The sequence below is a fragment of the Lipotes vexillifer genome, unplaced genomic scaffold, assembly GCF_000442215.2.
Source record: "Lipotes vexillifer unplaced genomic scaffold, Lipotes_vexillifer_v1.1 scaffold19, whole genome shotgun sequence".
Taxonomy (NCBI): domain Eukaryota; kingdom Metazoa; phylum Chordata; class Mammalia; order Artiodactyla; family Lipotidae; genus Lipotes; species Lipotes vexillifer.
Window position 1 is genome coordinate 894103 of NW_006793856.1, and position 13555 is coordinate 907657.

General features: G+C 39.2%; 1 protein-coding gene across 1 annotated transcript in view; it reads left to right on the forward strand.

Annotated features, from left to right (window-relative positions):
• SCEL (sciellin) overlaps positions 1 to 13555 on the forward strand; it is a 144419-nt gene that overhangs the window by 40672 nt on the left and 90192 nt on the right. Inside the window, exons 9-11 of the mRNA XM_007466808.1 lie at positions 7939 to 8019; positions 10155 to 10220; positions 12092 to 12151. Of these exons, the coding sequence (XP_007466870.1) occupies positions 7939 to 8019; positions 10155 to 10220; positions 12092 to 12151 (207 nt within the window). The remainder of the gene's footprint in view (positions 1 to 7938; positions 8020 to 10154; positions 10221 to 12091; positions 12152 to 13555) is intronic.

Consider the following 13555-nt stretch of genomic DNA (forward strand, 5'->3'; position numbering starts at 1 on the left):
CTAGAGGCCAGGAATACAAAAATGAGTAAGATCCAGTCCCTATTTCAAGAAACTCAGAGTCTGTCAGGGAGTCATTTTGAGAGAGGAGTGCCACCCATGAAGGCAGGCCCTGACTGAGAGCGGGTCCTGGGGGGTGATAAACACTGAGGTTGACATAGCCACAGAATATGGAGCATGGAGAGGGAGGCAATAGAGGATGTGTTTGGGTACAGTGGGGTCAAAAGAGGACATGCCTGAGGTAAACCTTAAAGAATGAAATGAGTAAGCCAGGTGCAGAGGCGAGGTGGGGATGGAGCCACTCCAAGCAGAAAGGAGAGGAGGGGCAGAGGTTCTAAGGCCAGAGAGCACGGGCTCTGAGCGTGTGTGCGCATGCGAGCTCACACATGCTTGCGTCTATTCGTGTGTGTAGAACTATGGGATTCCTGTCTAAGAGGCATTCTCGGCACTTATCCATGATCAGTTATGTTTAGTGATAGCAGTAAATCTAGTAATTACAAATTCAATGCCATGTAGAAAAATGCCTTTTTGTGTAAGACATTATGGGTAGATATTTGTAATTTGTGATAAGCTTAGGTACCTTTTCAGAAGATTGCTTCTATTTTAAGAGTTAATGCTTTGCTTTTATGTAATTTGAGCTCTGTGTACTAAAGATTCTGAAATATGTATAAAAGAAAATATACATGTCATCAGTACAGAAATTTAGAAGGTCGGAGCCAGTGAAAGTTTTTCCTTTCCCACTTTTTTCATTTTAAGATTTATCAGAAAGCCTGACACAAAAGAGTTTGTCAGCAAGCACTAGTGTGTGTCTTAATTTTTCAAGTTCTTAAACTTTTTCTCATCTTTGAGTCTTTCAAAAGAGTGATAACATTTGCTAGGGCTTGAGCCAATGGCGTGGATGATAGGTGCCATTCATAAGCGATGCTCAGTAAAATCACAATAAAATATAGACACAGCATTTCTAGGAAGTTGATATTAAAGTTGCTTCTGATTTCAGAACCCACCTTTCAATATCAGTATTCTGTTCACGGTAAATTCAAGTGCTTCTGATTCTGTATTTAGGTGACTTAGAGATGCAGTTCTTAAATGGCATATGAAGCCCATTTAAGAAACTCACTGAAACCCAGTTTAGGTAGTTGTTTAACAGACAATATGAATGTTTATGATGTTACCCATTCTAATCATTCAGGAGCAACAGTGAAGCCATCACCACCACCAAAAAACCAATGTGTTTTTCTCTGTAGTCATGTCCAAAGACAGAAAAGAAACTATATAATATGTGATAAAATTAAAATAGTGGAAACACACATAGGAAATTATCATATTGTTAAATGCTTGCTACATACTTTCATAATTTCCCATCCATATTTGTTTCAACCTCTTCTCTTTCAGTGGTTTTCACTTCCACTTAACTGATTGGTAGATTTGAAGGAGGAAAAAAAATCCTGATTGAGAAGTGGGTTGCCATGGCAACCTTGCGCTACAATTATATTTTTCTGTCTGTTGCTATAAATGGTAAAATGTGGCTTTTCTAATTATGCTGCAACATTTTAACTCTATTGGTACCAGACCTTCTACAAAGTTTGCTGTCACCCTAAATTAAATCATACTATATTAAATTAAATCATACTATATATTTATTTCTATCTCAACAAAACCTATCTAAACAAAAACCTTCTTGTATTAACTAGAATCTGTCGTGTAAAAATTAGGAGTCTAATACTCTCAGTAAAATGTCAAATTATGGTGATTTAAAAATCTTCTCTGAATCCCTAGAATACACATTATAGACATTCAAAGTAATTAGAACATTAACCTGAGTCAAGGTTTATTATTTTTGAAAAGCCTTGTTTGAATAGAATGAGGAGAAAGCTAATTCAGAATGTGCTGCTATGAATTCTGCAATACTTGAAAATTTCTGTCCCTCTGTGTCTATTGGCAGCTAAAGTTTATTTGAGCTCTTATAGATCCAACCTAAATTATACTAATTTACATTTTATTAACCACAACTGAATCTACACACATTTAGAAAGTGCAGTTTATGAATGTTCAAGGTACTTAATCCATAGCAAGTCCTCAGGGCTCTGTGGAACTGAGGATTCCTTGCAATCACTCTGCCTTCCCATGGTCATGCAGTGGTTTACCAGCCACATATCTGGACCAGTCTCATTGTTTTGGAAATGAAGAAGCAGATTCTTCAGAGAGGATCAGTGTTCTTTCCAGGATCAAATCAAAGTTAGTGGCAAAACTAGTCTAAAACCTAGGTCTCTGGAATTTTAGTCCAGTGCATGCTCCACTGTTGTGGTGTGGCTCATTGAAATGGTCCTTGGCCACTGAAAGTAAGACATTGTTACAGCAATCATTCTTTTGAGCGAAGAATCTAAAGATTCTTTTGAATCTTTAGAATGCCTTGCATTCTGTAAGCTCTTTGAGACCATGGACCACACCACACCTTTTCTAGTCTTTGAATGCCCAACTTTGCCTCCTACGTTGTTATGTGTCCTAACACTATAACTAGGGCAGTTGAAATAATGCAGGACAACCTATTATTCTTAGATTTTCACTGGTCATACCTGGAAGAGTATTGGTTTGATACAGTGTGATAGAGGAAAAAGCATGGGATTTGACATGAGAAAGGCTAGGTTAAAACCTTGGCTGAGTCACTAGCAGTGTGATCCGGGGCAAATTACTCACCTTTTTTTAGACTCAGTGGAAAAAAAAACATATACACTCCACAGGATAGATGTGTGCATTGAATAAAATAAAGTATGTGAGAACTTGGCCAAGTTGGCATGTTCCTCAAAAAATATAATTTCCCTCTCCTTTGCCATTGTTGGAATAAAAATTCTATTTGTGGGACACAAAAGCTAAGCATGATGGAAAGTGAAAAGAAAACTCACCATCAACTCTTAGAGTCAATTATTCTTTCAACCTTGACCTGTGCTGAGTAATAGAAATGTTATTCTCAAAGTCAATCTGGAACAGAAGTAACAGAGCCAAGCATGTTTTCCAAAAAAGCCATAATGCAAAAAAGTGATCTTTGAAGCAGCGTATTAAAATGAGGAAATATAAACAAGTTGACAGTGTTATTTCTATTAGCTCTGGCCTTTGGGCTATAATCTGCAAGTTTTCACATGTTGCTGGGAAAAGCTGCCTTTTGATTCCTGAAAGTTATTCTTTACAATTATAGCCACTAGTGTGGTGTCATTGACCCTGCAAATGTCTTATGGGGTTGAGGGAAAGACAGAGGGGAGAACCAGGGTCGACTCATCCAAGCTTAAACAGTGTGTCTCAAAGTGGTGTTCAAACAGGATCATTCCACATGAATGTCTCTCATTTTTGTCTCTTCAAAACATTCCGGGCCACAGCTTCCTGCCTCGCTCTCACATTCTATTGCCCCTGCTTGGCATGGCCTCAAGCTCCTGGCACGGCATGAATGACTCCTCTCATTGTCCCCAGGGCTGGGGTTCTATCATCTGTGGCTGTCACTGCAGAGATGCAAATGAAAGCTCCTTTGAGGTGGATTGCCCTCAGTGTGGACTTGCCCTGGCCCAGGCCAACAGGCGTGTAAATGCATCACCCTCAGAAATAAATACACTCCTCTGCTTTTCCTGGCCTTCACAACTGCGTGCCTACCTTTTCTTTCCCAAAGCCATCTCTTTCCTGTGCACCCAGACCTTCTCTACTCATCTTTGACTCTCAGACACACCCAGTCAATATTTACCCACCTCTTTGAGGGCTTAGCCACTTTACATGGGAGAAATTTAGCTTTTTATCAATGTGATTCTGGCATAAGCAAAGTTGGGCAGCATCCCTTGTCTCCTTTTTTGTAATCCTCCCTTCCTTCTTGTTACTGCTCTCCTGCCTGTTTTCAGATATCCAGTGCCTTGTCATTAATAGATGGGACTGACCACCTTCTTACCCTTTCCTCTATCCCTGGAAGAGAAGCATATAATCAGCTAATCGACACAGATACATGAAACACTTGAGTGACATTACATTATTCCCGATGCAGGGATATGTTTTGAGAAGGGAAGATGATGGTAATTAATATAAATAAAATAATATCTAATTGTAAAATCTAGCATTAGGTTAGAATGGGGCAACTATTTTCCTGTAAATTATTTTTTTCCAGGCATATCATGTTACTCAATAACTCATCTGAGCACCCAGCACCTACTAGGTATTAGGTAGTGGAATCAACAATGGACTTCTGTGGGACAGCTAAACTTGAACAGATTTTAAAAGTTTTAGGCCACTCTTCAGTACCCATTTTCCTCCTTACCAAATAGAATTTCAGCCAATCCCTCCACCTTTCAACACATCTTTCTTGGGCACCAACATCATATATAATCCTAGTACTTGGGATACAACTATCCTTTTAGGGCTTTCAGTCCAGCCAGGGTGGAAACAAAAAAATTCTGGGTAATTCAAAACAGCATGGTATGAGTTGTGAAGAAGATGTGCTATGGGAAGACGTAGAAATGTATCCACCACAGCATTGGGTACCACTACAGACAGTAATCGCCAAGATAGAGTCTTAAGGGTAAGACGAGTATCCAGGTGAAAGGGAGAAGGAGGTATGCCCGAGAGAAGAGAGAATGTGCTGTTGTAGTGTGATGGGTTTAGGAAGTGCAAGTGGTTTGGCCCAGCTACAGCGCTGGGTTTGTATGGGACGAGCACAACAGCCACAGCACTTAAACTGAGCCAGGAGGTGCTCTAATGCTTTGCATGCCCTCCTGCTGGCTTCAAAGGCACCATCAACACAAGAACCAGAAGACCCACCAGGCTCTGTGTCCGCTTCTCCACTGCCCATCACCCAGGAACTCACCACCACACTGCCAGAAAGCTTCAGGACTAATTCCTTCATGTCCCCCATCCCTGTGGCCATGGATCCCCATGGGAACTCCAATCAGATCATTTCTTGTCACCTGGACCATCCCCACAGAGCTCTGTGCATCGCTGAACATGACCCAACCTAACAGCATCCCAACCCCTCAAACCTGTCCACTGAACCTTCCTGGATGCATCATTCAGTAGCACCAAAACTCGCTCCTCTTCAGGCTCGTCTCTCAGTGAGGGCTGCTTTTCTTCTAATCCCATGTATCACAGGGTCTGGAGGAAGAGGCGGAATCCTGTTTGCTCCATATTGCTAGTTCCTATCAAGTTTAACTCCCTCCTCCCTAAAACTCCTCATCCTCTTTGAAGTCACGCCATCATGAGCTTCTCTTCCTCACTGGAGTCATCCGAAGGTCTCTGAGCCACTCACCCTCACTCTCTGGAGACTTTGGCACTGGGTTCATTGTCTCCCACAAACACCCCTCCTGTCATAATGCCTGCTGATTTCCAAATCTATGTAGTGGATCCTTCCCCATCCTGGCCTTTCACTTTCTTGATCTTCTCTCCAATGATCTTGGCCATTGTCCTACCCCAGACCCCGTAGATCTTGCCCTTGCAAGTAACCACACACACTACAAAACTTCAATTTCAAAGCTTTCCCTTTCTGGCTTCCATTTTCTGTCTACTCACTTTTTATCTACTCTATCCAGCTCAGTCCCTCTAGTCCTCTGATTCCAGTTCTCCAGCCCCACCACAACCATCAATCCATTGATTCTACCATCTTTTCACAGCTCCTCTCCCCTCATATCCTCAGTTCCCTCCATGTCCGTCTCAGATCCCACAGTCCCTCGCTGTAATCACTTCCTCGCATACCCCTTCCCTTGTCATCATTCTTTGTTCCACTTTCTTGGCTGAATTAGAAACTTCGTTAAATCCAACTCTCTGTTTAGTCCGTTCATGCTCCTAAAGCAGCTGAACATGGCAAAAGAAAACAATGGCTACTAGCCTTATTTTAATTCCATGAGCCTTAACCTCAACTAAGCCATTGGTGTTGCCCAAAGAGTCCTTGAAAGGCAGCACCGCTGGGGGAAGGCTTATGGAGCCAGACTTCCTGGTTTGGATTTCTCACTCTGCCCCTTACCAGCTGTATCATCATGGGTTACTTATTTTCACTATCTGTGCCTCAGTCTTTTCATCTGTAAAATAGGAAGAAACAGAATACTTATCTCTGGGATTGAAGTGAGGATCAAATGAGTGAGCTCTCTGTGCTTCCATCCAAGACCAACCTCCCCGCCTTGTGCCCTAGGTCTCCTGGTTTCCCAAGTCTAGCAATTTTCTGCTCACTCTCCTGCACCATCAAATTTACTGTCTTAACTGGATCATTCCCATCAACATATCTACATACTCTAGTAACCTTCCTTGACCTATCAACCTTCAGGTAGCTTCCCACTTTTCTCTTCCCTTTTCACTGCAGAATGCCTCAAAAGGAGTATCTACATCAAAGCCTCTGCCTCCCATTTTGCCTTAAATCCACTCCTAGAAGGTTTTTTCACCACTGCTCCATCAAAACTGCTCTTATCAGGGTTAACAATGACCACCATATTGCCAGCACCATGGTAACTCCCCACTCTTGTTTTATTTGCTCGGTCCGTAGCATTTGGCATGGCCAAATGCAACTTGACAGATCAAATGCTTCTTGAAACACTTGTCTCACTTGACTTCCCTCATGACTTACCCTCATATTTCTCTTCTTTTCTCCTTGGCTACTTCTTTTCAGACTCTTTTACTGTTTCCTTCTCATATTCTTGACGTCTGGACATTGCAAGGGTAAGGGGTCAATGCTTGGCCCTCTTTTCGTCTCTACCTGCACTGACTTCCTTGGTGATCTCATCCAGTTTCAAGGGTTAGATGCCATCTCAAACCTGATGACGCCCATATTTATATGCTCTTCCTCCGATATCCTCATGGCTCATTTTATCACTTCCTTCAGGTCTTGGCTCAAATTTCACCTCACAGACAGGTGTTCCCACACCATCACTCTATATTCTCTTACTCTGTTTTATTTTCTTCTTAGTACTTTTCTTCATCTGTCATATATTTATTTGTGTTTTGAAAGCCTTTTGAGAACAGGGGAATTATCCATTTTGTAGAGTGCCGTGTTCATAGAAAGCTACCAATAAATGTGTTAAATAAAATCATGATTTCATTCAGTCCTGACAACACCCCAACAATCCTATTGGAAGAGTTATTACAAATGAAGAAATGGAATCAGTTTAGGCCATTGTCACACAGCTGGCAATTCAGGCAGCCTGGCCCCAGAGCCTACCTGCTCCCTAAGGTGCTGCAGAAGCCAGAGGGGTACAGAGAGTCTAGATCACAGGGATGCTTTTACAGAATTTATCTTGAGGATAATGGGGAACCACTGAGGTGGGAGTTTCAGGGTGGGGGAGTGACATGCCCTAGGTAAAGTTCTGACTCCATCCCATATATGCCCATAATTGCCTGCTCTAGTTCCTGGGTGATCAAATCATGCCAGCTCAGAGGCTGCCTTGGCACTTTGTTGGAAAGTTTAGGCTGACAGTGTATGTAAGCTTTGCCAGCATCAAACTGGCCTGTGCTGACAATATTTAAGTCAGATTTAGTTAAGAGCTTCAAATCAACTTCACCTTGAGGTCTGTGGAATTAAAAACCTTTCTTTGCTGTTTCCGTAGCAGCTTGATAGTTGGCATAATTCCTAAAGAAGCTTATATGTTAATGCCCAAGAACCATTTACTATGCTATGCACTGCTGACCCAAAATGTCACAACTTGAGTGAGACAGTCTAGTAAAATATTAAGCTGTTTAAAGAACACATTATGTTTCAAACTATAGTTGGGGAGGACAGGGTTTCCAAAAATCTGATTAAATTAACTTTTAAAATACCTGTAATTTGACTTATTTAAAGTTTAGAGCTCCAAAGATCCTGGCCTTTCAGGTAGCTCATGCACGGGGGTTGTAAGATGCACGAGCTATTTCCATATAGACAATAAATGCATTTGGTGAATAGATGCTAAAATTTACTGTGTTTCCATGGTGAAATGAACTGCTGTTTCTGTTCTAAAGGGAACCAACTGTTCACCCTCCAATACCTCCAAAGCCCAGTTCTCCTGTTTCATCTCCTAACCAGCTGAGGCGGGATAACAGGTAAGACCTAGCACTCCAGAATTTCTTGCAAAATGCAGTTCAAGGGAAATGAAAGCAAATTAATTGTGACTTGTTTTGTGTAAAGCATGGATATGTTTTGTGTGCATATTCACTGAAGAAGCACTTGGAAAGATTTTCTAATTCTATTTGCCCACACAAATGTGTATTTATGTTTGTCGTTGGATACTTATGGCCATTACTTGTCTTATGGAAGTACACTTTCAATATAGAAACTAAACAGTAGTCATGTCCAGGAAGTGGGTAGTTCTTTAGTCTTATTTTAATTGAGACACTTGTAATTTATTTCAAAACTATCATAAATTTTGAAAAAATGTTCTAATTAACTTATCTCCGAACCAAGAAAAAAAGACAGACTTGCTTTTCTACTTTGAATCTCCAGTGCTCTATAATTAATACTTAAAAGCAAATTCAGAGATCTGAACATCTTCCCATGTGTTCCTGTTAAACAGTTTAATCATATCGTATCGAACTGTTTTTCAAGACCTACATGGCACATTTCCATTATTATTGAGAGATTTAAAAACTGGTATCTCAATGAAGACTGAATACATTAGATTTGCTTAATGGCCTTTTACTTTTTGATGGTGATTCTTTTGACAACATGTAAGACAATTTGAGAACTATTCTTTATTAAGAGAGTAACTTCAGCCAGAAAATGCTGATTGGGTGGCAGGGCTATGTAGCTTTAGGCGTTCAACCTAACAGTTAAAAACCCAGGTCTGAATTTCTATTCAGTGAAATTTCACAGTACCTTTGAAATTTTGTTCTTGGGAGGAGAGGATACTTTTTTTAATGTTAAGAGAATACTTCTTCATTGAATTAATTAAAATGTAGGCCAGATTTATAGTTTTTAATTTGTGCAACGGTTATAATTATACTCTTAAAAATAACTTCTCAGGCTTTCTATCTTACATTATTTTTCCTTTTACTTTGATAGTACTGAACAATTAAATCTTAATTTGAATAAGATTTTTTAGGGGGCTAAAAAAAGTTGGTGTGAGTACCACCTAAATTCTAAACTAAAACTCGGGACTCTAGAGCAGTGACCTTGTACAGATTCAAAAGAAGCTAGATTCCATGGGAACTGGTCTAATCCATTTTTACTACTCTAATTTATTTCTTCCACAAATGATCTTAAATATAAAATGAGGACAACTTGCATGTTAAAACCCTGATTACTTTAATCACAGCAAGATGACTTTAATGAAAGAATATGAAAGGGAAGTGTTTCCTATGTAATTAACACATGTCCTCAGGAGTACAAAAAAATAGTTGAATATAATTTCTTGAGAACAAGCAAGAATGTATAAGTAGGCCAATCAGATACTTAGAAAAACAGCAGAGAAAAGTCTTATATCACAAATTGTAACAGAACCTAGTACTGTAAAATTTAATTCTAACAACTCAGTGTGGTCTTTCTCAATGTGGTGGGTGTACTGGAAATATGAAAGTGTTTACCATCTTATCTGAGCAAACACATTTCTTGATAGTATTCAAATGGGATAAGTCTTTGAGAAAAAAATCTCTCTGATACCTAACAAAAAATGATTCTTCTTCTGATTATTTTTATTTATTTAATTTATTTATTTATTTTTGGCTGTGTTGGGTCTTCGTTGCAGTGCACAGGCTTCTCACTGAGGTGGCCTCTCCCGTTGCAGAGCATGGGCTCTAGGCACGCGGGCCTCAACAGTTGTGGCATGTGGGCTCAGCAGTTGTGGCTCACGGGTTCACGGGCTCCAGGACGCGGGCTTCAGTAGCTGTGGCGCACGTGCTCAGCTGCTCCGCGGCATGTGGGATCTTCCCGGACCAGGGCTGGAATCCATGTCCCCTGCATTGGCAGGCGGACTCTTAACCACTGAGCCACCAGGGAAGCCCTGATTCTTATTATTTTAAAATATTGTATCATTATCTAATAGAGATAAGTGTAAAAATTCTTTACTGATGACTGGAAACTAAAATAAAATGAACATATTTAGAAGATTTTTATCTCCAGTAATGCTATTGTTCAAACACACTTTCATCTCTTTGAATGTAAATGTTTTCTCATAAATTTAAATCTAACAGAGAAGTGTTTTCTTACCTAACAGACATTATCTTTAACTTGAAAAATATAGGCAGATATGTCCACCTAAACCAAGTGCATATACAGAAACCAACAGATCTGCTGAAAGAAATATAAGGTACAGTGATCTATATCTATATATCTATATCTGTGTAATTGTAGATATGATAAAGTATGCTTTATTGGAACACAAACATACCTAAAATTAATAATAAAATAGAAAAATCAGTTTTCCAGCTGACTTCAATAGTGGGTAATAAATGTTTTTATATGTACCTACAGAATTTTATTCCTTTTATTTCTATTCTAAGCATTACATTATGAGCAACCAAAATTGTCTGAATATGGTAACAGAATAAGATCAAACCCCTTAAGACAGGAAAACATCTCTTTATTCCTAGCACTTGTCCCAAGGTTTATGATACAGCTGTTGTTGATGTGTAAGTGAATAGGTGGAAATATAGTTATTTGATTGAACATCTGCAAAAGCTTTGCCTAGAATTGGCTGTATAACAAGATCATATTCAGCTTCACCTGCACCATCAGAAAAAGGCTTATAAATTGTGTTGATGCTTTTGAGCAAGGTTTCCCCCTGACAGTGCTGGTTTATGCCTGTTGTCTTGAACATCCCATCCAATTTAGTATTTGTTTTGGATATTTATTTATTTATTTGAAAAACACTATTTTTAAAATTAGTTTTTGAGCAATGTTGTTTTATAGATCTATCAATATGATAAACCAATTATTTTATTATGGTTAAAAACCTAACATAATTTACCATCTTAACCATTAAATATAAGCCAATTTTTTTAGACAATTTTTTTTGACTGAAACACATTTTTCAAAGTGCCAAACTTACATACTTTTTATTTTCTTTATTATCTCCCTTGACTCTCAGGCATGCATCACACAGATATCTTACCTTTGGGGAGAGTACCCTGTACCTAGTACCTTAAGGTACTATCTCTATATAGATAGGCTCTATCTCTATCTTTCCCAAACTATGTCCCATGTGCCACAAGATGTCAATGAATGCTTTGTGAAAGAAGCATTTAATGGCTTACATGTTTAGGAAACACAATGGAATAGAGCTCTCTATCATGAACTTCCCAGAACCTTCAGTGTGCTTATACATATTCCAAATCTCTAAAAGTCGGTTATGTTTCCCAAATTTACTTGACTACAAAATTCTATCTTCTTGGAACCCTATTAACTTTCTAAGATATCATTTATGAAGCACAGGTCTTAATTACAGGTAAAGCTATAAGGATTTCCCTAATTATTCCTTTTCATGACCTAGGGAGACCAGAGGGGATTCAAGCTTAGCTACAGTTTTAAATGTACTTTCTTTCCCTTTGGAAACATAAGAAGACAGATACTTTCACCTCATATAAGGGACTAATTGATCATCTGAATATGTTGCTTAATGCTCCTTGGTTGGTAGAAAAACTTTGGAACATGTTTCTGTGTTTACTTTTGCAGTTAATTGAATTTTTTTTCCCATGTCCTTTTTTTTTTAAATATCCACCTTTTTTTTTTTTAGATTCTTTTCCCATATAGGCCATTACAGAGTATTGAGTAGAGTTCTCTGTGCTGTACAGCAGGTTCTTATTAGTTATCTATTTTATATATAGTAGTGTGTATATGTCAATCCCAATCTCCCAATTTATCCATATCCTTTTAAGTATATAAATTGTGTACAACCAATATAAGTCTTTAGGAGAAACTGTAGTTATTTCAGTGAGCAGTAGATGGCAGAGCCAATGCCCAGGTGGAGTGAGTGGGGTGTGTGTGTGTGTGTGTGTGTGTGTGTGTGTGTGTGTGTGTGAATGCTGTGAGCTGACATGACAGACTATTTTGTTATTCAGTTAAACTCAGTAACTCCTGATAACACTTGGAGTTTTGCTTTCTTCACTGAACACAGATCAAACATTTTAGCTCCTTCTAAGGTAGCTCTACTGTCATTGACTTGAGTTTGTTTGTTTGAAGGGGTCAGGATCTTGAAAACATCATCAAAGTGGCCACTTCATTGCAGAAAGCTGACAAGGGGTGAGAGCTCAAGAGCATTTGAACTTGCACTTTTCTTCTCTTTTTGTTTCAAATGCTGTTTATCACATATAATTTCAAAGAAGAAAGACTCAGGCTGTCTAGATTAGCGTGGAAGTTAGAAATGGGTGGTACTAACATTTATGGACACTCTTCATCCTCTGCTTTCTCTTCTGGTAAGTAATGCTCATCCTGGTCACCATAGTTGTCCATGGTGGTGACCTTACTCCAAACCCTGTGTCCTGTATTTATGTTGCTGACCCAGATCCTTATTTATCTGTCTCCACTGCACCCCCATTTAGAATGTCCTAGGCTATTTTCAACTTCCTCCCCAAATGTGCTATTTCCTGCCTTCTCTCTTTTCTTTCATTTAGGCAAGATCACCTTTCTGGGACCACTTTTTTTTTTTAACATCCTTATTGGAGTATAATTACTTTACAATTGTGTGTTAGTTTCTGCTGTATAACAAAGTGAATCAGCTATATGTATACATATATCCCCATATCTCCTCCCTCTTGCGTCATCCTCCCTCCCACCCTCCCTATCCCACCCCTCTAGGAGGTCACAAAGCACCGAAGCTGATCTCCCTCTGCTATGCGGCTACTTCCAACTAGCTATCTATTTTACATTTCGTACCTATATATGTCCATGCCACTCTCTCACTTTGTCCCAGCTTACCCTTCCCCTGCCCTGTGTCCTCAATTCTGTTCTCTACGTCTATGTCTCTATTACTGTTCTGCCCCTAGGTACTTTTTTAGATTCCATATATATGTGTTAGCATACAGTATTTGTTTTTCTCTTTCTGACCTACTTCACTCTGTATGACAGTCTCTATGTCCATCCACCTCACTACAAATAACTCAATTTTGTTTCTTTTTAAGGCTGAGTAATATTCCATTGTATATATGTGCCACATCTTTATCCATTCATCAGTTGATGGACACTTAGGTTGTTTCCATGTCCTGGCTATTGTAAATAGAGCTGCAATGGACATTGTGGTACATGTCTCTTTTTGAATTATGGTTTTCTCAAGGTGTATGCCCAGTAGAGGGATTGCTGTGTCGTATGGTAGTTCTATTTTTAGTTTTTTAAGGAACGTCCATATTGTTCTCCATAGTGGCTGTATCAATTTACATTCCCACCAACAGTGCAAGAGGGTTCCCTTTTCTCCACACCCTCTCCAGCATTTATTGTTTGTAAATTTTGTGATGATGGCCATTCTGAGATATCACAATGAGGAGATTGTGTATTGTAGTATTGATTTGCATTTCTCTAATGATTAGTGATGTTGAGCATCCTTTCATTGTTTGTTGGCAATCTGTATATCTTCTTTGGAGAAATGTTCATTCAGGTCTTCTGCACATTTTTGGATTCGGTTGTTTGTTTTCTGATATTGAGCTGCATGAG